Source organism: Pongo pygmaeus, chromosome 10, assembly GCF_028885625.2.
Source record: "Pongo pygmaeus isolate AG05252 chromosome 10, NHGRI_mPonPyg2-v2.0_pri, whole genome shotgun sequence".
Lineage (NCBI taxonomy): Eukaryota > Metazoa > Chordata > Mammalia > Primates > Hominidae > Pongo > Pongo pygmaeus.
In genome coordinates this window covers 48,580,811-48,607,928 of record NC_072383.2, presented here as the reverse complement: position 1 = coordinate 48,607,928, position 27,118 = coordinate 48,580,811, and the positions used below count along the sequence as shown (strand labels likewise).

General features: G+C 42.7%; 1 protein-coding gene across 1 annotated transcript; it reads right to left on the bottom strand.

Moving 5' to 3' along the window:
* Positions 1-1,359: 1,359 nt before the first annotated feature.
* Positions 1,360-18,684, bottom strand: HIGD1C (HIG1 hypoxia inducible domain family member 1C). The gene is made up of 4 exons (XM_054442834.2): positions 18,503-18,684; positions 17,665-17,766; positions 11,223-11,357; positions 1,360-1,931 (listed from the first exon to the last, which is right to left on the bottom strand). The coding sequence occupies exons 2-4, from the start codon at positions 17,756-17,758 to the stop codon at positions 1,867-1,869; spliced, it is 294 nt and encodes a 97-aa protein (XP_054298809.1). The 5' UTR covers positions 17,759-17,766; positions 18,503-18,684; the 3' UTR covers positions 1,360-1,866.
* Positions 18,685-27,118: the final 8,434 nt, after the last annotated feature.

Below are 27,118 nucleotides of genomic sequence, written 5' to 3'. Positions count from 1 at the left end.
TGCATGGATACTCTTAACAAATGAATACTTTGCATTGCTTTTTTCAAGCAACAAATATATTACTTTAGCTTTCTCAGATTAAGATTACAAAATTGTGGAACTTATTGGGTTTTGTAAGAAAAGCTAGTTTCTAATTAAACCCTTAATCTATTTTTAGTGCTGAGTACATACTGAGAAGGTAGAATATTTACAGTAGCCTGGTTAGAAATACTTTTCATTGCACAACCAACATGAAAGGATGACTTATTTCCATGCCAGCTGTCCTCAGTTTTCCTGACCTTAATGGAACATACTAGATCCAGCTGCTGGAATATTTACTGTAATGGAATAAAGCAGTTGGATTCTTTCCTTGCCTATTTTCCAAAGAGAACAGTGTTGACCAACATATGTACTTGTTGGTAGCACTAGAAGAGCTTCATGATAGATACAGTTGACAACTTTTAAAATAATTATCTGTCCCAATGGGGAAAAATGTATATAATACACAGAACAGTAGGTTAATATCCAGAATGCAGACATATTTTCATATATTCTTACATCTTTCTTGTCCCCAAATGCTGGACTTCACCTTTTTGTCAGTGTAAACCTCCATTACAGGAAACACTGAGGAAAAGGAAGTACCCACCAGAAATCATCTTACATTGCATATATTCTTGATTTTATTTCAGTGACTATTTTTTTCTCTCCTAGGCTTGGAGTCTTTGGGATGAAGCTTAAGTCAAGGCAGTTATGTCTTCAGCGAAGCCTAGTTAATTTTTTAGACCCTGAGGGCAGTTAGAGAGGAGTTCAAGGCCACCGGTATACTTAACCTTTAACATCTGCTTTGGTTTCTTGTGTTTTCTACAGTGTCGTACCACATTACCAGTAGCACTTCTGGATTAAATCCTTTTTGCCATCTCAGGAAAAAGAAATTTGTTTGCAGTTTACCTTTGTATTCCTAGAACTACTTTAAAGTCTAAAAATGAATAAACAAATAATTAAATGTTAAACATGTGTTTGCGGTAAAATAGTCAAGTTTCTGTATAAGAATGAGATGTAAAGTGGTGAACCAACTTTATATAACAACATGACCATTCTCCTCTGATGTAATTATTACCCATTCTAAAAAGGAGTTTATGAAACTGTAATTACTTTGCCCTATTTGGGGAGAATTAAGTCATGGATAAGGTCTCACATTTAACATGGATATAGAAAAGTCTGTGGCTGGGCGCAGTGGCTCACGCCTGTAATCCCAGCACTTTGGGAGGCCAAGGTGGGTGAATCACCTGAGGTCAGGAGTTCGAGACCAGCCTGACCAACATGGTAAAACCCCATCTCTACTAAAAATACAAAAATTAGCTGGGTGTGGTGGTGGGTGCTTGTAATGCCAGCTACTCGGGAGGCTGAGTCAGGAGAATCACTTGAACCTGAGAGGCAGAGGTTGCGGTGAGCCAAGATTATACCACTGCTCTCCAGCCTGGGCAACAGAGTAAGACTCCATCTCAAAAAAAAAAAAGAAAGAAAGAAAAGAGAAGTCTTCTGTAACCATTATATAATTATTAATTTTTCAGATTGGTTTGGCAGATTATCATTAGTTTGACAGATTAGTTGCAGATTATTTTCTGCCACTAACTACAAAATTTGAAAAAATTAAGTCAGAAAATCATGCCCTAGGTTCTGAAAGACATCAACACGGGATATTTTGAGTTGACTGTTTATGATTGTTGATCTGGAAATCAACTTCTTAAAACATTGAGACTGAAATACAAAGGCTGTGAGCATTCTGTGACACTTGTGAAGTAAAATTTGCTACATATTGAAACTTTACTCTTCATAATAAATAGTTTTCAGAAGCTTCTTGTCTTTCTTGCTTCCAGCATATAAGCTTCATTTTTTGGACTCACTGAAGAATCGTGGTCTAATGTAATCCTTATACATAGAATAGAGAACACCTAGAAAAAGAAGGATGTATATCAATTGAGTATCCATGGGAAACAAAACACTGAATTTCTTCCACTTGTTGTATTTTTATGAAACTAGCCCACAATTTAAACAGAAACAAAGGCCCTCCTTCTTATTAGTTTTTGGTTTGGATCATACAAGTAACTCTAGAAAAAAACAAAAAACAAAACTCTAGGAGCCCTTTCAAATCAATATCAACTTAAATTTATAATGTTATAGTGCCACCAAAATATTGGTGAAATGTTAGGAAAGTGGGCGAATTTGACCAGATGTGAAGATAAAAATAGTAGTCATCTCAATTAGCATTTATTCAGTCTCTACTTGTGCTCAGTATCCCAAGGAAAACAAATGGTGAGTGGATCTAATTCCTGCTTCTAGGGATTTATGATCTAGTGGGTGAATGGCCTGTGAGTTTAGATGGATGATATATATGGCTTCCACAGAGTCCTAGGGCTTGCAGAAAGGGGGAAGTAGCCAGGAGGAATAGGGTAAGGAAGAGGGGAGCTGCTTTAGTGAGTTCCAAGGATGTCAGCAAATGTTCACATCCAAAAGCAAGTTAGGGAGTCACAGATTTAAACTACAACTCACATACCACCACCACCAGCCCATACCTGTCTCAGTTATCAAGGCATCAGATCTTGAAATTAGATCCCTCTTCTGAGTGTGAAACCCATATATTCATTATTGTACATATGACTTTTTTTTTTTTTTTTTTTGAGACAGAGTCTCGCTCTTGTCACCCAGGCTGGAGTGGTACAATGGCATGATCTTAGCTCACTGCAACCTCTGCTTCCCAGGTTCAAGCGATTCTCCTGCCTCCACCTCCCGAGTAGCTGGGATTATAGGCACCCACCACCATGCCCAGCTAATTTTTGTATTTTTAGTACAGACAGGGTTTCGCAATGTTGGCCAGGCCGGTCTTGAACTCCTGACCTCAGGTGGTCTGCCTGCCTTGGCCTCCCAAAGTGCTGGGATTACAGGCATGAGCCACTGTGCCTGGCCTTACATATGAGATTTCTACATGGCACAGGTAGGTGGTCTCCAAACTTTCCAGATTTACCTAAGTAAATATTTTGAGCGTGCCTCTCAAAATGTGGATTTATTTATTTACTTATTTCATTTTTTTGAGATGGAGTCTCTCTGTCTTGCCCAGGCTGGAGTGCAGTGGGGCGATCTGGCTCACTGCAGCCTCCGCCTCCCAGATTCAAGCAATTCTCCTGTCTCAGCCTCCCTAGTAGCTGGGACTATAGGCATGCGCCACCACACCCAGCTAATTTTGTATTTTTAGTAGAGATGGGGTTTTACCATGTTGGCCAGGCTGGTCTCGAACTCCTGACCTCAGGTGATCCACCCGCCTCGGCCTCCCAAAGTGCTAGGATTATAGGCGTGAGCCATCATGCCCAGCTAAACTGTGCATTTATTTATAAACAATATAAATGCAGGTGTGTGGTGGGGGCTCATGCCTGTAATCCCACCACTTTGGAAGGCCAAGGGAGGAGGATCACTTGAGGCCAGGAGTTAGAGACCAGCCTAGTCAAAATAGCGAGACCCATTTCTACAAAAAAATAAAAAAATTAGGGCCAGGCGCGGTGGCTCATGCCTGTAATCCCAGCACTTTGGGAGGCCAAGGTGGGTGGATCACTTGAGGTCAGGAGTTTGAGACCAGCCTGGCCAACATGGCGAAACCCCATCTCTACTAAAAATACAAAAATTAGCCAGGTGTGGTGGCGGGTGCCTGTAATCCCAGCTACTTGGGAGGCTAAGTGAGGAGAATTGCTTGAACCTGGGAGGCGGAGGTTGCAGTGAGCTAAGATTGCACTCCAGCCTGGGCGACAGAGGGAGACTCCATCTCAAAACAAACAAAAATTAGCTGGGCATGGTGGCACACACCTGTAGTCCCAGCTACTAGGGAAGCTGAGGTGGGAGGATCACTTGAGCCTAGGAGTTCGAAGTTGCTGTGAACCGTGATCACGCCACTGCACTCCAGCCCGGATGACAGAGCAAGACCCTGTCTCCCAAAAAAAAAAAAAAAAAAAAAAAAAAAAGGGTGGAACTGGAGTGGAGATTACGGTAAGTTGGGAGGCAGTGAGTCTGACTCAAGTTCTCATCTGTCTTTTTGGGTTCTAGCTCATCCTTGCAGATTCCAGTTTATCTTTCCTTCCCAACTGCTGCCTTACTGACTTCAGTCCCCAGTATTAGAAACATAAGCAACAGCTTCGCATAAACTGTTTAGCCAACTCCAAAAATGTTTTAAGGTCATATCTCTGTAATAAATCCCTTCTTCTCCTCCTCCTCATTCTCCTCCTCCTCCCCTTTTTCCTCCTCCTCCTCCTCCTTCTTCTTCTTATTATTATTTGAGACAATGCCTCGCTCTGTGGCCAAGGCTGGAGTGCAGTGGCATGAGCAAGGCTCACTGCAGCCTCGACCTCCTGGGCTCAAGCCATCCTCTTATGTCAGCCTCCCGAGTAGCTGGGTCCACAGGTGCATGCAGCTTCCCTGGCTAACTTTTTAATTTTTTGTAGAGACAGAGTATTCGCCATGTTGCCCAGACTGGTCTCAAACTCCTGGGCTCAAGTGATTCTCTTGCTTCGGACTCCCAATACACCCAGCCTAAATCGCTTTTTATATATCACTACTGGTAGTTTTGCTTGTCTGAATCTTGACTAATACAGTTTGGAATTAGAAGTGCTTCCAGAGGAACAGAACCAGCATGATAGTTTCTCTGAAGTGGTTCTGGGTTATTCGGAATTGGTTCTCTGATCTGTTTAGATTTAAAGGCATTAATGGCCATGTTTTCAGTTATAAAGAGGATGCTAACAGTCCATGGCATGTAGTAGCAAAATAGCTTCTTAAATTATCACCCATTAGGCCAGGCATGGTGGCTTATGCCTGTCATCCCAGCACTTTGGGAAGCTGAGGTGGGAGTTCGCTTGAGGTCAGGAGTTCGAGACCAGCTTGGGCAATGAAGTGAGACCCTCATTTCTACAAAAAATAAAGGCCAGGCCCGGTAGCTTATGCCCATAATCCCAGCACTTTGAGAGGCTGAGGCAAGTGGACCATTTGAGCCCAGGAATTTGAGACTTGCCTGGGCAACATAGGGAGATCCCACCTCTACAAAAAAATTTTAAAATTAGCCAGACACGATGATGCATACCTGTAGTCCCAGCTATGTGGGAATGAGGCAGGCAGGAGGATCTCTTAAGCCCAGAAGAGGCAGGAGGATATCTTGAGCCCAGGAGTTTGAGGCTGCAGTGAGCCATGATCGCACCACTGCACTCCAGCCTGGATGACAGAGCAAGACCCTATTTCTCTTTCTTTTTTTTTTTTTTTTTGAGACTGAGTCTCACTCTATCACCCAAGCTGAAGTGCAGTGGTGTGATCTTGGCTTACTGCAACCTCTGCCTCCTGGGTTCAAGTGATTCTGCCTCAGCCTCCTGAGTAGCTGGGATTACAGGCACATGCCACCACGCCTGCCTAATTTTTGGATTTTTAGCAGAGATGGGGTTTCACCATGTTGGCCAGGCTGGTCTCGAACTCCTGACCTCAAGTGATCTACCCACCTTGGCCTCCCGAATCCTGTGAGTGGCTCATCACAATACAAATTCAATCCCCAACCTCACAAAGTCACTTATGTTAAAGTTAAACCATTGCTTTAGAAGGAATGGGACACTGAAAATTGGGAAGATGTGGCAGACGTAAATGAAATGGGTCTTTGAACACTTATATTTTAGTGAGACTCCTTTGCCAATAGAAGCAGTCCTTCCATCCTGTCTGAGAATGACTGAAACTTGGACTAAAAGGTAATCTCCACTAAATGAAATTGAAATGCCAGAACTTTCTTGGTAGAGTAATGGTTCTCAACCAGGGGAAGTTTTGTTCCCCAGGGAAATATGGTAGTGTCTGGAGATGTTTTTGGTTGTCACAACTGAGGGTGTGGAGGTGAGAGGAAATTCTACTGGCATCTCGTGGGTGGAGACCAGGGATGCTGCTAAGCATCTTGCAATGCATGGGACAATCCTTCACAACAAAGAATAATCCAGCCCAAAATGTCAGTAGTGCTGAGGTTCAGAAACTGCCACAGAGGTAGGTATCCAAAGGATTAGGGAGATTGGTATGTTAGAGTAAATTTATCCTGCTTACCCACTCCCTAAACTAAGATTGTGAGAAAGACATTTGTCAGGGTAGCCCTGGCAAGAGTCCTGTGGTGACTGTTCTCTGTATGCCAGAAATGACAGTGCGAACTGCTGGGCTCCCTAAATTCTATGGGGATGACGGGATCCTGAGGCTATGGGGGTCAAGTGGTAGCATTTGACTGACAAAGACAAGGAAAGCATGATTGTTGTGATGGGCAGCAAGGCCTAAGTGGTCATCGGAATAGTCTAAGTAAGCCACAGAGATCTTTGGCATTGGCTAACTGATTATGGTATCTCTAGAACTGAAACTTATGGGCAGAAGCAGAAAAGCTCTAGGTTTGGTGAACAAAAGTGTAACTTGAATCACCACAATAAAGAGCCAGGGCTCCTTGACCAATTCCTAGAATTGAGTCATTTTCACAGGCCCAGAAATCCTTTGAATGAAGAGGGAGCCAGATCCCCTTAAGGAAAGACCCTGTTCGACAGACAAAAATATATATAAGTCTTCCTTCTAGCCTTCCCCAAAGGGGACCTGTGCTCATTTACCAGGGTACCTGTTCACCAAGGAAGGGAAAAGAATCACATTTATGGGGGATTTTTGAATCCTGGTTCTAAATTGACACTAATCCATACTTTGGTAGAATTAGTGTAGCCTACCAGTCAAAGTAGGGGTTTATGGAGGTCAGGTGGTTAATGGAGTTTTGCTGTGGGTCTGTTCCATAGTCAAGCCTGGTGGGTCACTGAACCCACTCTCTGTTATTCCTCAGTTCTGGAATGTGTAATTGGAATAGACAAACTCATCAACTGTCAGAATTCTTACACTGGTCCCCTGACCTGCAAAGTAAGGGCTATTATAGTAGGAAATACCAAGTGGAAGGAAAAATAGTAAACCGGTGGCTGACATCTGTAATCCCAGACTTTGGGAGGCTGAGGTGGGAGGATTGCTTGAGCCCACCAGGTGAAGATCAGCCTGGGTAACGTAGCAAGACTTTACCTCTACAAAAAAAAAAAAATTAAAAATTAGCCAGGCATGGCGGTGCACAAGTGTAGTCCCAGCTACTCAAGAGGCTGAGGTGGGTGGACTGCTTGAACCCAGCAGTTTGGGGCTGTAGTGAGCCATGATCATGCCACTACACTCCAACTTGGGTGACAGAGCAAGACCCTGTCTCAAAAAACAAAAACAAAAAAACCCACAAATGTAAAACAAAAGCATTACTCTATTCCTAGAGGGACTGTAGAGATTAGTGCCATCATCAAGGACTTCAGAGATGTCAGAGTGGCTAGATGCAGTGGGTCATGCCTGTAATCCCAACACTTTGGGAGGCCAAGGCAGGATTGCTTGAGGTCGGGAGTTTGAACTTGGGCAACATAGTGAGACTCTGTCTCTACAAAAAGATTTTGAAAAAAGATAGCAGAGTGGTGATTCCTAAAACATCCCCATTTAATTTGCCTGTTTGGCAGAAGACAGATGGATCTTGGCGAATGATACTATTCCTATAAACTTAATCAGGTGGTCACTCTACTATCCAGATGTGGTTTTGCTGCTGGAGCAAATCAACATAACATTTGCTTTTTGGTATGCAGCTGTTAATCTGGTTGAGTGCTTTTTTCTGTATATCTTTTACTAAAGATAATCAGAAGCATTTGCTTTCACCTCGCAGGGCCCACAGTATGCTTTCACTGCCTAATCTCAGGGCTGTGTGAACTCTCCAGCCCTATGTCATAATCTAGTCTGCTGGGACCTTGATCATCTCTTCATTATACAGGACATTGCTTTAGTTCATTATATTAATTTGTTCTGAATATCAAGGGGAAATTGGAATGCATTATATCTTTTCGGGCACTTCTTGGTACTCCCATGTCCTGTGATTAAAGACAATGGAAAACTAAATCCAACACAGGCAGGATGCCTAATAATCCAGGTTAGGCATGAAGGAATGAAGGTTTGGGTCACCCCACCAGTCAAATAACCATGAGTAGCCAAGGTACTTACTGAAAGCAAAGGGGATATGAAATGTGTAGTGGATGAATATAGATATAATACTAGCTATAGCCATCTGACCAGCTGCAGAAACAGACTGTGATATTTAGGAGTGTTTCTTCCTTATTTTGATATGAATGCATTTATGTATAGATTAGCCAAATTTTTTTCGACTCCCCACTTCCATTTACCTATCATCTAACATAAGAAGTGTTAATAGGATTCAACCTTATATCTCAGGATTTAAGTCATAGGATATCAAAGGGGAATATGATTCAGCTCAAAGAGGAATCATCATCATCCAAAGATGTATGAAGGGATTCTGTATCCTCTTTTGGGAGAGAACTAGCATGCTTTTGGATATACAAGGGGTGGCTGATTTTGACACTGTCTTTATTTGGAAGTTAAGAGTAATTAATAGAGGTATATATGGATGTCAAGTTGACAAGGGCTGGACAGTGGTAGGCTCGTATTATGTCAGTTGAAGTAGCCTGTAACTGCATTTTCCAGAATTCCTTTCCTTTTATTACCAGGGTTAGTGCAAAAGAGACATCCTGCATGAGATTTAGAAGGTGGAAATGATGCAGCAGTCGAATTCTTCTTATGTCTGGAAGACACTGTTGCAGTACAGTTTTGCTTCTCTGCTGGCTCACTTTATTGGCAGGGTTCAGCAATCATGAGCACAGCCACCATGGCTCCTGCTGAATTTTCTCCTTCACCTTCTCTGACCCCTTTGCCAGCTCCATGTTTAGCTCCAGGATGAAAGGCATTGGCATTTTCTATATTTCACCTCCATCAGTGAATGTGGAGGCTTGGAGATGGCTGAAAACCCACAAGGGTTCCAGTCTGCCCTGTGTATTTTTCTAGCTCATCTTTGCAGGTTCTGGATTTTCCTTGCTTCTACTTTACTTTTTTTTTGAGATGGAGTCTTGCCCTTTCACCCAGGCTGGAGTGCAGTGGTGTGGTCTTGGTTCACTGCAGCCTCTGCTTCCCAGGTTCAAGCAATTCTCCTGCTTCAGCCTCCTGAGTAGCTGGGATTACAGGCATGCGCCACTACTCCCAGCTGATTTTTGTATTTTAAGTAGAGATGGGGTTTCACCATGTTGGGCAGGCTTGTCTCAAACTCCTGACCTCAAGTGATACCCCTGCCTCGGCCTCCCAAAGTGCTGGGATTACAGGTGTGAGCCACCATGCCTGGCCTACTTTCCTTTCTTTTCTAATTCCTTTTCCTGCTCACTTCAGGCCCCAGCTCCAGATTCATAAGCAAGAGCCTCATAATTATGTAAGTTCAAATACCTGTAATAAACCCCTCATTAAACATTACTACTAGTAGTTTTGCTTTTCTCATTAAACACTGATTCACCTACCAAGCTATGTAGAGTTCCACTTACATGCCATGCTTCTGTGCCTTTGTTTTTTCCTCTGCCTAGAATCCTGAGGTCCTTCTCTGCTTAGTTAATTCCTCCTTATTCTTGGCTCAGTACATGGTTTACATCTAGTTAAATACCACTCCCTTGTGTTTGTGCTTCCATAGCACAAAAATATTTTTTTTCTTTTTTTGAGATGTAGTCTTGCTCTGATGCCCAGGCTGGAGTGCAGTGGCGTGATTTCGACTCACTGCAACCTCTGCCTCCCAGGTTCAAGCAATTCTCCTGCCTCAGCCTCCCAAGTAGCTGTGACTGCAGGCGCATGCCACCATACCTGGCTAATTTTTGTATTTTTAGTAGAGATGGGGTTTCACCACATTGGCCAGGCTGGTCTTGAACTCCTGACCTTAAGTGATCCTCCTGCGTTGGCCTCCCAAAGTGCTGGGATTACAGGCATGAGCTACCGCACCTGGCTTTTTCTTAGATGGAGTTTCACTCTTATTGCCCAGGCTGGAGTGCAATGGCATGATCTCGGCTCACTGCAACCTCCATCTCCCAGATTCAAGCGATTCTCCCGCCGCAGCCTCCCCCAAGTAGCTGGGATTACAGGCATGTGCCACCACACCCAGCTGTTTTGTGTGTGTGTGTGTGTGTGTGTGTGTGTGTGTGTGTATTTTTTAGTAGAGATGGGGTTTTGCCATGTTGGCCAGGCTGGTATCGAACTCCTTACCTCAGTTGATCTGCCCGCCTCGGCCTCCCAAAGTGGTGGGATCACAGGTGTAAGCCACTGTGCCCAGCCAGCCTGTGCTATTTCTGTCAAGGCATCTATAACTTTATATTGTCTTCTTTCTTTCTTGGTCTGTCTTCCTAAGGAGACTAAACTGTTTAAGGGTAGGGACTGGGTCATATTTCTAAACAGTGTCTGGCACATAGCAGGCATTCAATAAATGCTTGCTGAATGATGAAAATGAGGACTGTAACTTTGTAGTAAGGCTTCCTGTATTTGGAGCACATTACAGCTCACAGTAATAAGATTATTACCACATAACTTTCCTTGCAAGCCCCACGCCCATCATTCTATAATCTCCAACCTACGCAGGATGACTCCACTCTGCACATCATGAAGGGGACTTAAGAATGTTGTGACCTGTTCTCATTAATGTAGACCAAACAAATTTAGATTAATTTAGGTCCTAAAATGGACTTCTTGTTAGAACTATCTGATTTAGCTGTGGGTATAACCTGAATTAATGAAGACAATTTTATACCTTTTCTTTGGATTTGACTGGTAGGTCTTGCTTAATTTATGGACTAATAAAAAAATATTTGCCTACTGCTGAAACTTGGAAGGAAAGAAGAAGGCAGATGAGATCTGTCGACACTAAAGACGTCTTCTTCCTAAACTAATAACTACATTTGCTGTTCAGATAGGCTGGGAAGTACGACCGCTGCTCTTAGCCATGAGATGGGCATCACAGCCACAATACAGGCTGTGGTCTATCCATAACTGCTGCTCTTGAGTTATAGGACAGGAACTATTCACCACTCCCTTCACTAAAGAGAAGAACAGCCCATTGCGCTAGTTTTCTACCACAGGTTTTGTCGGTTTTTGTCAGCTGCAATCATAAAAAATTAAGCGCACAACTGGGCCACAACCTCAACTAAGGGAAGATCAGTCTTTCCTCCCCCTCTCTCATTACATCATTGTGACCCAATATTCATCTTCTACTATGAGTAAATAAAATAAATAAATGTACTCTCAAAGACAGCTGAACATAAGATACAAATTAAGCAGGTTACCTAGAGTCACAGCTCCGACAACAAATCCTTGGGCAGCAACTCTCATGTGAATAAGATGAATTGACATTTTCTGATCTCTTCTGTACTTTAGCTTGTAAAGACCACAGGACACCACAGTCACAAAGCCTGCTATACCTGTGAATTTTAAAAGTATGGGTTATTTGGAAGGCTGAGGCAGGAGCATTGTGTGAGACCAGGAGTTTGAAAACAGCCTGGGCAACATAGCAAGACCCCATCTCTACAAAAAATAAAAAATAAGCCACACATGGTGATACACGTCTGTAGTCCCAGCTACTCAGGAGGCTGAGGCAGGAGGATCCCTTGAGCCTAGGAGTTCAGGGCTTCAGTGAGCTATGATTGCACCACTGCACTACAGCCTGGGTGACAGAGTGAGACCCTGTCTCTAGAAAAAAAAAATGTATGGGTTAAATACACAGCAGGCAAGAATTTTCAAGTGCTTAGAGAGTTAAATGAAAGAATGTCTACAGGATAAGAACCTGAAAGATAAGCGGGAAAGACTCCAGCAAAGAACATTTTTCAAAGAACCAAGCTGGATTTGATCTACCAGACTTTAAAATGAGTCCTTAATATTCTTGAGTCCAGTATTTGCAGTTTTGACTCTTCCCAGAAAAATTAGAACCATATAGTGTAGTGACTTGTCTAGTCATTTGTAATTTCCTGAGGAATGATTTCAAACTGTGCATGCTACAAGGTTATTATCTGTGGCAAGTCACTTAGCCAGTAAGTGAACTAACCCAACATCTCAGTGCCCACAGCTTTTGAGTGTTTGGCTTTATTCTTCTCTTCCTGTTACCAAATAAGGAGTAAACCCAGTAGAGTGAGAAAAAATTTGTTCTTCTGTATAAAGTGAAACAATAAACTTTAGTGAGAGATGAAAAGGTATGAATATATGCATGAGAAGCATAACTCTGGCAAGAACTGTGATTCTAGAAAAGTTCAGAAGCCCATACAAATATTTCTGTATTTCCTACAAATGTCAAGGGGTGAATATACTGCTGTGACAACGAAGATTCTATGTAACTGGCTCTGAAACAAAGAACTTATCAACTAAATAGGAAAGATTCTAGAAAAAGATTTAAAACACTGAAAACTTAATCCATGACAAAACAAAAATAGCCAGATAACAGATACTGGGCCAGGTGTGGTGGCTTATGCCTGTAATTCCAGCATTTTGGGAGGTTGAGGCGGGTGGATCACTTGAGGTCAGGAGTTTGAGACCAGCCTGACCAACATGGAGAAACCCCTGTCTCTACTAAAAATACAAAATTAGCCAGGCGTGGTGGCGCATGCCTGTAATCCCAGCTACTCAGGAGGCTGAGGCAGGAGAATCGCTTGAACCCGGGAGGCAGAAGTTGCAGTGAGCTGAGATTGCACCATTGCACTCTCGCCTGCGCAACAAGAGCAAAACTCCGTCTCAAGAAAAAAATAAAAAAGAGGATATGGTAGACGTAATAGAATATGACAAGGACAAAATGCACAGTAAGAAAACATTTGCACAGTAAAATGTGCGTCTTTTTTTTGTTTGTTTTTCTTTTGAGACGGAGTCTTGCTCTGTCACCCAGGCTGGAGTGCAGTGGTACGATCTCAGCTCACTGCAACCTCTGCCTCCCGGGTTCAAGTGATTCTCGTGCCTCAGCCTCCCTAGTAGCTGGGATTACAGGCATGCACCACCACACCTGGCCAACTTTTGTATTTTTAGTAGAGATGATGTCTCGCTATGTTGGCCAGGCTGGCTTTGAACTCCTGGCCCCAGGTGATCCACCCACCACAGCCTCCCGAAGTGCTGGGATTACAGGCGTAAGCCACTGTGCCCAGCCTATTTTTTGGGTTCTCTATTCTTTCCCATTAATCTATGCATCTGACCTTCCATCAGTACCACACCGTGTTGATTACTGTAGCAATATAGTAAGCCTTAATATCAGCCAGAGTGATTCCACTTTTATCTTTTTTTAAAAAAGATTATTTTAGGCCGGGCGCGGTGGCTCACGCCTGTAATCCCAGCACTTTGGGAGGCCGAGGCGGGCGGATCACGAGGTCAGGAGATGAAGACCATCCTGGCTAACACGGAGAAACCCCGTCTCTACTAAAAATACAAAAAATTAGCCGGGTGTAGTGGTGGGCGCCTGTAGTCCCAGCTACTCGGGAGGCTGAGACAGGAGAATGGCATGAACCCAGGAGGCGGAGCTTGCAGTGAGCCAAGATAGTGCCACTGCACTCCAGCCTGGGCAACAGAGCAAGACTCCGTCTCAAAAAAAAAAAAAAAAAAAAAGATTATTTTAGCTTTTCTAGGACTTGTGACTTTCCATATAAGATTTAGAATAAGTTTGTCTATGTCTACCAAAAACCTTGCTGGGGTTTGGACAGGAATTACATTAAGCCTGTAGATAAACTTGGGGAGAATTGACATCTTTACCAATATACAGTGCCTTCCAATTCAGGAACACAGGATCAGGCATGGTAGCTCATGCCTGTAATGCCAGCACTTTGGGAGGCCAAGGCAGGCATATCACTTGAGGTCAGAAGTTCGGGACCAGCCGGCCCAAAATGGTAAAACCCTGCCTCTACTACACACACACACACACACACACACCCCTCCAATTCATGAATACAGTAGTCTCTCTATTTTTTTTTTTTTTTCTTCAGACAGGGTCTCACTCTGTTGCCCAGGCTGGAGTGCAGTGGCATGATCTCGGCTCACTGCAACCCCCACCTCCAGGGTTCAAGCGATTCTCCTGTCTCAGCCTCTTGAGTAGCTGGGATTACAGGTGCGTGCCACCATGCCTGGCTAATTTTTGTATTTTTAGTAGACACGGGGTTTTGCCATGTTGGCCAGGCTGGTCTCGAACTCCTGACCTCATGTGGTCTGCCCACCTCAGCCTCTCAAAATGCTGGGATTATAGGCATGAGCCACCACGTCTGATTGGTATTATGTTTTTAGTTTCAGTTTCCAGATGCTTCTTGTTAGTATATAGAAATGCAAATTTTAATCTAAATGTAACGGTCGATTAAAAGAAGAAATGCAGGCTGGGCATGGTGGCTCATTCCTGTAATCCCAGCACTTTGGGAGGCTGAGACTGGTGGATCACTTGAGGTCAGGAGTTTGAGACCAGCCTGGTCAACATGGTAAAACCCTGTCTCTACTAAAAATACAAAAATTAGCCAGGTGTGGTGGCGCATGCTTACTCAGGAAGCTGAAGCACGAGAATCGCTTGAGCCCAGGGGGTGGAGGTTGTAGTGAGCCAGGATTGTGCCATTGTGCTCCAGCCTGGGCGACAGAGGGAAACTGTCTTTAAAAAAAAAAAAAAAAAAAATGCAAGTAATTTTTATGTGGATAGCATGTTTGGAATAACTATGTTGGCATATGTGTGTCTATGGGTGGGTAAGGATATATTTATTCTTTCATGATCCATTTAATAAATGGAAATAAGAATCAGTAAATCATTATATTTACATGTATATTTTATAGGCTGATCCACAATAAATAAAAATGACTAACGTGCTACAGACATAAAAACAGCAAAAAAAATAACAAAATGATGATGGTAGACACATGAGGAAACAGGTAAAACCCTGAAAGCTCTGTAAGTTTGGCCAAATCCTTCTAGAAAGAACTCTGGAAATATATAACAAATGATATTAAACTGCACATGATTCCTGCTCTGGAAATTCTACTTCTGGGAACGTACTCCAAGGAAATAACCAAAAGAAAAATCAAGAAAATGACACAAAGATGTTCAGGGCTACACTATGTTTGAGGAAAACCTAAATAACCCAAACAGAAGAAAAACTGCCATTGCTATAAAAATAAATAAGAATAGGGAGTATTAATACACAGAAATGCACATATGAGCTGTTAAGTGAAACAAGCAAAGCCAAATAATCTGTCAACACATACTTTAAATAGATGTAATGCATGCAGAGACCTTAACAGTGATTGTAAGATGATTTTGAACAGTGTAAATGTATTTATAATGATGGAAGTTGCTTAAGATAACCAATAAAAAATGTTTTGTAAATTACCTGCATAGGACCCTCCATCCTGTAGCAGGAAAATACATAGTAGATATTGTTAAAATGACAATAGCTAAACAAATTATTCAATGATATATATCCAGTTTTTTTTTTCTAAGATGGAGTCTCGCTCTGTTGCCCAGGCTGGAGTGCAGTGGCACAATCTTGGCTCACTGCAACCTCCACTTCCTGAGTTCAAGTGATTCTCCCACCTCAGCCTCCCAAAGAGCTGGGACTACAGGTGCCTGCCACCACGCCCAGCTAATTTTTGTATTTTTAGTAGAGACAGGGTTTCACCACATCAGCCAGGCTGGTCTCAAACTCCCGATTTCAAGTGATCCACCCACCTTGGCCTGCCAAAGTGTTGGGATTACAGGCATGAGCCACTGTGCCCAGCCTACCAAATTTTATCATTATTTATTTTTTAGCAAAAACTTATCTGTCTTCCCTTAATCAAATGAAAGTTCTGTTCTTACTTAAATTGGTTTTGTTTCTTTTAGAGATTAAAATCAGAACCTTTACTGTTTTCCATATAGTGTCTCTAGTTTGTTTATAATTGAATTTAGCTGGAAACACTTTTATCTTTCCACTTTAATCACCCTAAATGTCTCTGGAAAAATAATTTAATATACAACAGGCACAGTGGTGCATATGTCTCTTTGTCTCTGTTTATTAATTAATCTCTGTTCATTATAGTGATCTGTTCAAGTAGCATTGAGTTTTTAAATTTTTTTTAGTTAAAAATGCTAAGGAAGATAATTCACTATTAAATTATTTGCTTCCATTTCTTATGGGTGCTATTACAAGTCTTAAATAAAACTTCTAAACAGAATATTACTGTAAAGTAAAATTTGATTCTTTCTTGATATGTGAATAATGATATTTAGGAAGTTGCTAGAGTCACAGTAACACTTAGTGGGAACATCTGACATACCTATTTAGAAGTTTTTATGGAATTAATATTTTTGCAAACTTATGTCAGTCTGATTTAAGTAAATTATTTTAATAGTTTCCAGAAAAAATGAACACAAGGAAACAGGCATGGCTGCAGTATACATCCATGGAGAAGAAAGAGAAAGCTCAGACTTTAAAACATAATATTGGTGCTTAGGTTTTGTGGGGTTTTTTTAAGTCCACATACACATAATACTTGTTGAAAATGTAAACATACTAAATACGTGTGGGGAAAGGATAAAGAGGCTAAGGGTCCAGATTATTAGGTGATCTAATTATAGTATCTCTCTTTTTTATTTTTTGAGATGGAGTCTTGCTCTGCACCCAACCTCCGCCTCCCGGGTTCAAGTGATTCTGGTGCCTCAGCCTCCTGAGTAGCTGGGATTACAGGTGTGTGCCACAATGCCCAGCCAATTTTTTGTATTTTTAGTAGAGATGGGGTTTCACCATGTTGGCCAGGCTGGTCTTGAATTCCTGACCTCAAGTGATCCACCTGCCTCGGCCTCTCAAAGTGCTGGGATTATAGGAGTGAGCCACTGTGCCCAGTCTAATTATAGTATCACTTCTTTAGTCCAGAATTTATTTTGCCATAAAACTCAATATCTGGAGCACACCAGGAAGCCAGCACAGAGGGCCACTGAGCAGCCAAAATGACCACTCCAAAGTTCATGCTCACAAGTGTTCAGATAGGTCCAGGCTTTTACTCAGAGCTTTCCTGTGAATTGACCCACAGTTCTTTCAAGCTTGGGTATCTAGCTTCTGGTGCCACAGAGCATTAAAAACATTAGATGCAGAAGTTTTTGGTTTTTTGTTTGTTTGTTTTTGAGACAGGGTCCACTACGTCACCCAGGCTGAAGTGCAGTGGTGTGATCTTGGCTCACTGCAACCTGCACCTCCTGAGCTCAAGCAATCTTCCCACCTCGGCCTCCCAAAGCGCTGGGATTACAGGCATGAGCCACCGTACCTGGCCTAGAAGCAGAAGTTTTTAATGTGCCCAATAGTAAGAAAGAAACAGAAAAATCTATAAACAGAAGATGTAAGAACTTAAAGTTTAGATTACTTACAAGACAAAGAGACATATGCATCTCAATAGTCCCTAATAGGCTTTAAATATAATAAACTGATGCTGCTGTTGATGGTCCTGAGTTATGGCTGAAATGTTAATATTCATTCAATCTGTTCCATTTGACTGGCTAGGAACTAATAATTTTAGGTAGACTTCTAACAAAATGGATAGAATAGAATAAAATTTGATGCCTCAAATAACAGCTAACATTTACTGGGGGCTTACCGTGTACTAGGAACTATTCTGAAAGTTCAACACATGCTTAGAGGAGGTTAGCTTCAATTATCTGAAAAAATTCAATTATAAGAAACATTTCAATCCTCAAAGGCACTGGGTAAGGCATCATTGTGTTATTACAGTTTTCCGCATCCAGTCAAGGCTTGTACTTACCTATAGGGACAAAGGGGGAGTCTCTAGATTTCCTGATTAGTCGGGATAATTGGCCTTCATCCTCATCTGCTGACCACTGGTTATCTGAAGACATTTTTTTCTCTAGTAACAATAGGATATAAATGTGGTTGCCGTGAATCATTAAAAATAATTTGTTTTTCCTCTCCCGTCATACTCTTGATTATGTGTTTTTTTTGTTTTCATTTGTTTGATAAGCCTATCTGCTCAACTGAAACAATTGTCTTTTCTTCACACTTTTCACTACAGAATTTTTTCATTTTGCAGGGGAAGGGGATAAGAAAAAAATACATAGAGAGAGGAAATGATAATCAGATTTCATGAATACAGAGTAAAAACACAGATCATAATGCTGTTATTCAGTCTCCTTTCCACTGCTCAGCATTTGAGATCACTGGGAACCTCGGGACTTCTTCCACAAGCACTATATTTGAAGAACACATTTTCTTTTTAAAGTATCATTTTAAAGAAGTATGGCAGTGCCAACATAGGCAAAAATACTTCCAGATTTACAGGTATCGGGAGAATGAGCACTCCAACTCTGCAGAATGTGCAGGGCATTATAAAATCATTCAGATATTTACCAAGCACCTACTGTGTACCAATTGCTATGCTAGACAATGGATTCCTTGTCTAGCCTGGCTTGTCTACATAGGATGAATGAAGAAACTTGCAAAAGCAATTATATTCACAACAGATTTAGCAGCACCTGAGTCTGTTCCCTGTGCAACTTACTGTGTTCACCCCAGAATTCAAATACAGCGGCTTCATCCTATGAATGAGACTTCATCAGAAAACATAAGCATAAGAAGCACAATACCTGTGGCACACCCCGCCACCTGCTGTCTGTCTCCTGTTGTTCCTTCAGCAAGAGGCTGTAGATCAGAACAGGTGTTTGTTGTAAGGCCAGGACACAATGATGTGCAATTTTCAACTAACTGATAATGGGAAAGCCCAGAAACACGCCCAATGGGGCTGGGGGAGTGGTCGGCTGGTATTGGCCAAGATTTCCAGCACCCTGCTAGAAACTCACCAGTAGCAGCCTGGGCCACAAACTAGGCTTTCGAAGCCAACATTAAGAAAAACATGAAGGCTTTGGAAGAAGATGCATTTGCTTAAGTCTGCCTTCACAAGGGAGCTCCTGACTTCCCTCTGTGACTATTGAGTCTTAGTACCTGACTCCTGGCTCTGGAGGGGGAGATATTGCCCTGTTCTGTGGCATTTGCCATTGCCCCATATATTCCCCCACGCCCAATTTCTAAATAGAGTCTGTCATCACGGAACACAGGGTTGGGAAATGTCCCTTTCCTGGGCTGGTAGGTGTGGGCTCTAGCACACCACTGCTTTGATCATGTGGATTAACGTAGTGTCTGCCTGGTTCTCCACTGTGGTTACTTTTTTTCTCCCTTTTAATTAATAAGTAGTTTCTGAATAGGTACTTTAATATTATACAAATACCCTGTTATTTGTCAGACTTTTACCCATTAATTTCAGTGTCTGTTGATGATCCTTGCTTGAATCCATTAATTTTAGTTTGCTAAATGGTGGTTTGCTAAATGGTGGTTTTTCTAAATATATCACCTTAAAAAAAAACTTATGGCCGGGTGCGGTGGCTCATGTCTGTAATCCCATCACTTTGGGAAGCCAACACAGGTGGATCACCTGAAGTCAAGAGTTCAAGACCAGCCGGGCTAACATGGTGAAACCTCGTCTCTACTAAAAATACAAAAAAAATTAGCTGGGCGTGGTGGCAAGCGCCTATAGTCCCAGCTACTCAGGAGGCTGAGGCAGGAGAATGGCATGAATCCGGGAGGCGGAGGTTGCACTGAGCTGAGATGGCGCCACTGCACTCCAGCCTGGGTGACAGAATGAGACTCCATCTCAAAAAAAAAAAAAAAAAAAAAATTAGCTGGGCGTGGTGGTGCGTGCCTGTAATCCCAGCTACTCGGGGAGGCTGAGGCAGGAGAATCGCTTGAACTCAGGAGGTAGAGGTTGCAATGAGCCAAGATTGCGCCACTGCACTCAGTCTGGGTGACAGAGGGAAACTCCATCTCAAAAACAAACAAAAAACCATTTATTAGTAGGCATTCTAATGAGGAATAGCTTTTCTTTCTTCTCTATTTAATCATTTATCAGTTTGGACTCTTGCATTCCTATTTTATTCAGTGGCTTATAATCCATCACTATGATTATTTATATTTTATTTTATTTTAAAATAACTGGTTTTTGCTTTATTCTGTAGTTTACATGGGCCAACCTCAAACTCCATACTTGATTTTTCTCTTCTGCCTTTGTTATTCATTCAATATCTGTATCAGCAGAGACTGTTTCTCCCAGCAGCACATGTAGTTTGATCCTCATCTAGGTCAAGTAGGCCCTTGAAGACCCTGGCCCATCAGCACTGGTACCTGGACCCTCCCATTTGACTGCACCCATGTCTGTTTACACTGGGGCTGTGCCTTGGTCCTGTCACCCGTCAGGTGTCCTTAAGGCTGGAATGCCAAATAGGCTCCAGGTGATGGGCTAACTCTGAGTAAATACAAGAGGCTGCTTGGAGCCCAGAGATGAGAGTTATGAGGCAGACTGTGTCTGGGTTCCATTACAAAGAAAACTGTGATTGATTAGCAATACCTGCCCTGGCAATACACGTTAGAAGTGTCTGGAAGTGGGATTTTGGGGGAATGGGCTCAGAAAGGGACAAGGTGTATGTTCCATCCCTGCCTTGGGTGGTGGTTCTGCTACCTAGGCTGTGTTGTCTCACTGCCCACGCCTTAATCCCAGCACTTTGGGAGGCCGAGGTGGGCCAATCACTTGAGGCCAGGAGTTCGAGACCAGCCTGATCAACATGATGAAACCCTGTCTCTACTAAAAATACAAAAATTAGCCAGGTGAGGTGGCACATGCCTGTAATCCCAGCTACTAAGGAGGCTGAGGCAGGAGAATAGCTTGAACCTGGGAGACGAAAGTTGCAGTGAGCCAAGGTCACTCCACTGCTTTCCAGCCTGGGTGACAGAGTGAGATTCCATCTCAAAAAAAAAAAAAAAAAAAAAAAAGGATTCAAAGAATAATGAGACATGTCAATAGACAACAGGAGCCAGCTTAAAGGGGCTTCCAATAGCAAAATCTGGGACAATTTGATCATTAAAATAACCAGGGCAGTCTACCTACCAAACTGCGGGCGGGTGCCATGACAGCCTATAAGCAGGTCCAGAAGGGACCCCTTTAGCTGAAAGGCATCGCAGAGCTCAGTGTGATCAAGCAGAAGAAGAAAAAGAAGGACAAAGACAAGGCAAATTTCCTGAAAGCCATGGCAATGAGCAAAAAGAACAAGGGGGAGAAGCGACACAGCCTGGACAAGTGGACCCCAGCCCAGATGGCCTTAGAAAGATGCAAGAGAAGTGTCAAATGGAAAGGATCCTGAAGAAAGCATCCGAAATCTACAAGCAGAGAGTGGAGGACTTCACATTCTAGGGATCTTTTCTTCATTCTGTTTTATAGCTGCATGGTCCTCCACTGTGTGGGTATAGCATAGTTTAAGTGCTCTCCTAGATGTGAGTGAGCATGTAGGCTGGAGACATTACAGCAAACAATGTTGCAAGGAATAACCTTGTGCATATGTGTTGTCCTCTCCTCCCCCTCCCCCTCCTCCCCCTCCCCTCCCCCCTCCCCCTCCCCCTCCCCTTCTCCCCATCCCCCCTCCCCCTCCCCTTCTCCCCATCCCCCCTCCCCCTCCCCTTCTCCCCATCCCCCCTCCCCCTCCCCTTCTCCCCATCCCCCCTCCCCCTCCCCTTCTCCCCATCCCCCCTCCCCCTCCCCTCCTCCCCCTCCCCCTCCTCCTTGCTCTATCACCAGGCTGGAGTGCAGTGACGCAATCTCGGCTCACTGCAACCTCTATCTCCTGAGTTCCAGCGATTCTCCTGCCTCAGCCTCCCAAGTAGCTGGAACTACAGGCACATGCCACCATGCCCAGATAATTTTTGTATTTTTAGTAGAGACAGGGTTTCACCATGTTGGTCAGGATGGTCTCAATCTCTTGACCTAGTGATCCACCCTCCTCGGCCTCCCAAAGTGCTGGGATTACAGGCATGAGTCACTGCGCCTGGCAGTGTTTTCATATTATTGAAGGTATATTTTCAGGGTAAATTCCCAGAAGTGGAATTGCTGGGTCAAAGGAAAATAAAGTTTAGTTTTTTAGATATTGCCAGATTTCCCTACAAGGTTTTAATGTATTGGCATTCCCACCAGCAATCTACAGAAGTGTCTCTTTCTCCACAGCCTGCCCAACAGAATGTGTTGTCAGGCTTTAGAAGTTTTCACCAATCTGATGTGTAAGAAATGGTACCTTACAGCAGTTTTGATGAGCATTTCTTGTATTATGAGTGAAATTGAACATATTTTCATATGTATAATGGTCATTTTGCATATTCAATGACTTATTTGTTAGGTTTCATAATTTTAAAGTTGTGAAGAGATTGGCGGAGGATTAGAAGATATGCTTAGAGTCATCAAAGGATTCTGAGTCAAGTGATCATGTAGGGAAGGTTCCAGAAATAGAAATTATAATTTTAGCATGGGGAGATGTGTCAGAGACAAATGTGAACCATTCTATAAAATGCAGCCTAATTTTCTTTTTGAAACCTAGAGTGTAAGGGCAGTATTTTGTTCCCTCATAGTCCTCATTCAGTACTTCCTGCAACTATGCTGCCATTTCACACTGTTCTCATCTTGTCTTTCATATTTATTTGAGACAGAGTCTCACTGTGTTGTCCAGGCTGGAGTGCAGTGACGTGGTCTCGGCTCACTGCAATCTCCGCCTCTCAGGCTCATGTGATTCTCCTGCCTCACCCTCCCAAGTAGCTGAGATTACAGGCACCCGCCACCATGCTAAGCTCATCTTGTCTATTTTAGACCAGTTGATGCCTCACTGAAGGTCCCATTATCTTTTATATATTTGCTGGTTTAGCTGATGTGGCAGGTAGAATAATATTGCCTCTTCACCACTCCCAGAAATGTCCACATCCTAATTTCCAGAACCTGGGAATGTGTTACATTACATGGCAAAGGGAAATTAAGGTTCTGGATGGAATTAAGGTTGCTAATAATCAACTGACCTTGAGTTGAGAGATTGTCCTGGACTATCTGGGTGGGGCCAATGTAATTACAACGGATTTTACAAGAAGGTGGAATGTAGGAGAATCAACATTCCATCAAGATGAGAACAGGTTGAGAGATTTGAAGATGTTATGCTGCTGACTTTAAAAAAGGAGGAAGGAACCATGTGCCAAGGAGTGAAGGTGGCTTCTACAAACTGGAAAAGGAAATAGATTCTCCCCCAGAGCCTCCAGAAGAAACACAGACCTGCTGACACCTTGACGGTAGCCTAGTGAGACCCGTTTTGGACTTCTGTCTTCCAGAGCTGTCACATGAAAAGTTTGTGTTGTTTTAAGCCACTTAGGTTATGGTAATGCATTAGAGCAGCAGTAGTAAACTAATACAAGTAACAGGTGCCCAATATTTTTCTGTGTGGTCAGTCTGCTCCACAGGGTAGGAAAGGGTGGACGTGTCATAGATCCAGTGAACTCCCACAAAAAGAAGTCTGCAGGAATAACAAGGACTAGGGAAGGAATACTGGTGAAGTAGAAGCGGAGCAGATGTAGAGGGTTGAAAGACCCATGAGAGAATGGTGTCCAGAAGCCATAGGAATGGAAGAACATCTTAAGAAGGAACATGAGAATCAGATATTACACAGATCAGACATAAAATGAAGGCTTTATTTTTTGTTTTTATTTTTTATTATACTTTAAGTTCTAGGGTACATGTGCACAACATGCAGTTTTGTTACATATGTATACATGTGCCATGCTGGTGTGCTGCACCCATTAACTTCTCATTTACATTAGGTATATCTCCTAATGCTATCCCTCCCTGTGTCTTTATAGCAGCATGATTTATAATCCTTTGGGTATATACCCAGTAATGGGATGGCTGGGTCAAATGGTATTTCTAGTTCTAGATCCTTGAGGAATCGCCACACTGACTTCCACAATGGTTGAACTAGTTTACAGTCCCACCAACAGTGTAAAAGTGTTCCTATTTCTCCACATCCTCTCCAGCACCTGTTGTTTCCTGACTTTTTAATGATCGCCATTCTAACTGGTGTGAGATGGTATCTCATTGTGGTTTTGATTTGCATTTCTCTGATGGCCAGTGATGATGAGCATTTTTTCATATGTCTGTTGGCTACATAAATGTCTTCTTTTGAGAAGTGTCTGTTCATATCCTTTGCCCACTTGTTGATGGGGTTGTTTGATTTTTTCTTGTAAATTTAAGTTCTTTGTAGATTCTGGATATTAGCCCTTTGTCAGATGGGTAGATTGCAAAAATTTTCTCCCATTCTGTAGGTTGCCTGTTCACTCTGATGGTAGTTTCTTTTGCTGTGCAGAAGCTCTTTAGTTTAATTAGATCCCATTTGTCAATTTTGGCTTTTGTTGCCATTGCTTTTGGTGGTTTAGACATGACGTCCTTGCCCATGCCTATGTCCTGAATGGTATTGCCTAGGTTTTCTTCTAGGGTTTTTATGGTTTTAGGTCTAACATGTAAGTCTTTAATCCATCTTGAATTAATTTTTGTATAAGGTGTAAGGAAGGGATCCAGTTTCAGCTTTCTACATATGGCTAGCCAGTTTTCCCAGCACCATTTGTTAAATAGGGAATCCTTTCCCCATTTCTTGTTTTTGCCAGGTTTGTCAAAGATCAGATGATTGTAGATGTGTGGTATTATTTCTGAGGGCTCTGTTATGTTCCATTGGTCTATATCTCTGTTTGGGTACCAGTACCATGCTGTTTTGGTTACTGTAGCCTTGTAGTATAGTTTGAAGTCAGGTAGCGTGATGCCTCCAGCTTTGTTCTTTTGGCTTAGGATTGTCTTGGCAATGTGGGCTCTTTTTTAGTTCCATATGAGCTTTAAAGTAGTTTTTCCCAATTCTGTGAAGAAAGTCATTGGTAGCTTGATGGGGATGGCACTGAATCTATAAATTACCTTGGGCAGTATGGCCATTTTCATGATATTGATTTTTCCTATCCATGAGCATGGAATGTTCTTCCATTTGTTTGTGTCCTCTTTTATTTCGTTGAGCAGTGGTTTGTAGTTCTCCTTGAAGAGGTCTTTCACATCCCTTGTAAGTTGGATTCCTAGGTATTTTATTCTCTTTGAAGCAATTGTGAATGGGAGTTCACTCATGATTTGGCTCTCTGTTTGTCTGTTATTGGTATATAGGAATGCTTGTGATTTTTGCACATTGATTTTTGTATCCTGAGACTTTGCTGAAGTTGCTTATCAGCTTAAGGGGATTTTGGACTGAGACGATGGGGTTTTCTAAATATACAATCATGTCATCTGCAAAGAGGGACAATTTGACTTCCTCTTTTCCTAACTGAATACCCTTTATTTCTTTCTCCTGCCTGATTGCCCTGGCCAGAACTTCCAACACTATGTTGAATAGTAGTGGTGAGACAGGGTATCCCTGTCTTGTGCCAGTTTTCAAAGGGAATGCTTCCAGTTTTTGCCCATTCAGTATGATATTGGCTGTGGGTTTGACATAAATAGCTCTTATTATTTTGAGATACATCCCATCAACTCCTAGTTTGAGAGTTTTTAGCATGAAGGGCTGTTGAATTTTGTCAAAGGCGTTTTCTACATCTATTGAGATAACCATGTGGTTTTTGTCTTTGGTTCTGTTTATACGCTGGATTACATTGATTGATTTGCATATGTTGAACCAGCCTTGCATCCCAGGGATGAATTATTTATTTATTTTGAGACAGAGTCTTGCTCTGTCACCCAGGCTGGAGTGCAGTGGTGCAATCTCGACTCATTGCAACCTCTGCCTCCCAGGTTCAAGCGATTCTCCTGCCTCAGCCTCCTGTGTAGCTGGGACTGCAGGTGTGCACCACCATGCCCAGCTAATTTTTATATTTTCAGTAGAGATGGGATTTCACCATGTTGGCCAGGCTGGTCTCAAACTCCTGACCTCAGGTGATCCACCTGTCTCGGCTTCCCAAAATGCTGGGATTACCAGCATGAGCCACCGCACCTGGCCGGATTTAACATTTTTAAAGATTTGACAGTGAAGGGAGGATGAGAAGGCAGTAACTTGAGGGGAAGGTAGAACTAAGTTTTCTGTGGTGTGTTATTTTGTTTTTTGGGTGTTCCCCCCACCCTTTTTGAGACAGGGTATTACTCTGTCTTCCAGGCTAGAGTTCAGTGGTGCAGTCATGGCTCATTGAAGCCTCAACCTCCCAGGCTCAAGCAATCCTACCACCTCAGCCTCCCAAGTAGCAGGGATTACAGGCACATGCCACCACGCCCTGCTAATTTTTGTATTTTTTGTAGAGATGTGATTTCGCCATGTTGCCCAGGCTGGTCTTGAACTCCCGACCTCAAGTGATTTGCCCTCTTTGTCTTCCCAAAGTGCTGGGATTGATTACAGATGTGAGTGAACCACCGTGTCTGGCCTGGTGTGTTGTTTTGTTTTGATTTTACTGGAGGAAGTTGTGGATTTTAGGATATTTGAGCACAGGGGAAGGAATTCCTGGAGAGGGCAACAGTGAAGATACAAAATGAGTGTGACTTAGCAAAAGACAGACCTTGGAGAGAGGAATCAAGAGCCCAGGGGTATTGTTGCAGATCCTGGGAGGAGACCTCATCCTTAGGTCAGGAGAAGGGATCTGTGAGGTTCTTACATTTCCAGTCTCAGTGGCTCATTTTTTTGTTCTATGAAGTGAAAAGTAAAGTCATCTGCTGAGAGGGAGGAGTATGGACATGACTAGGGTGACTTGAGAGTGTCAAGGTTTGGCTTTTGTGGCTGCTAAAGGTAAATGACAAGATTTATAAGCATCGTTGAAAGTCTAACTAGGGTATTTTACTTTCTCCTGAGGGTAGGAACAGAGATGCCTGGGATTATTTGTACGTTTAACAAAGATGAATTGAGTGCTGTAGATATGATATAAGGATATAAAACAAGTGTGTTGCCATCAGGACACTTAGAGTTAAGTAAGAGAGACAAATGAGTAAACCAACATTAGAACCCACTGGAAAGGTGAGGGGATAGAAGCATGGGCCTATGGAAGTATACCTAGAGCACTTAATAAAACTGCAGCTTTTTTTTTTTTTTGAGACAGAGTCTCGCTGTCACCCAGGCTGGAGTGCAGTGGCACGATCTCGGCTCACTGCAGGCTCCACTCCCAGGGTTCACGCCATTCTCCTGCCTCAGCCTCCTGAGTAGCTGGGACTACAGGCGCCTGCCACCTCGCCTGGCTAATTTTTTGTATTTTTAGTAGAGACGGGGTTTCACTGTGTTAGCCAGGATAGTCTTAATCTCCTGACCTCGTGATCCGCCTCCCTTGGCCTCCCAAAGTGCTGGGATTACAGGCGTGAG

Bases quoted from the DNA above. Each gene is read 5' to 3' on its own strand.
- HIGD1C (XM_054442834.2), bottom strand. From the start codon at position 17,758: ATGTCTTCAGATAACCAGTGGTCAGCAGATGAGGATGAAGGCCAATTA. The intron at 11,358-17,664 runs GTAAGTACAAGC...TAAAATTCACAG, and splicing joins CTCCCCCTTTGTCCCTATAG to GTATAGCAGGCTTTGTGACT. The intron at 1,932-11,222 runs GTAACCTGCTTA...TTCTTTTTCTAG, and splicing joins TGTCGGAGCTGTGACTCTAG to GTGTTCTCTATTCTATGTAT.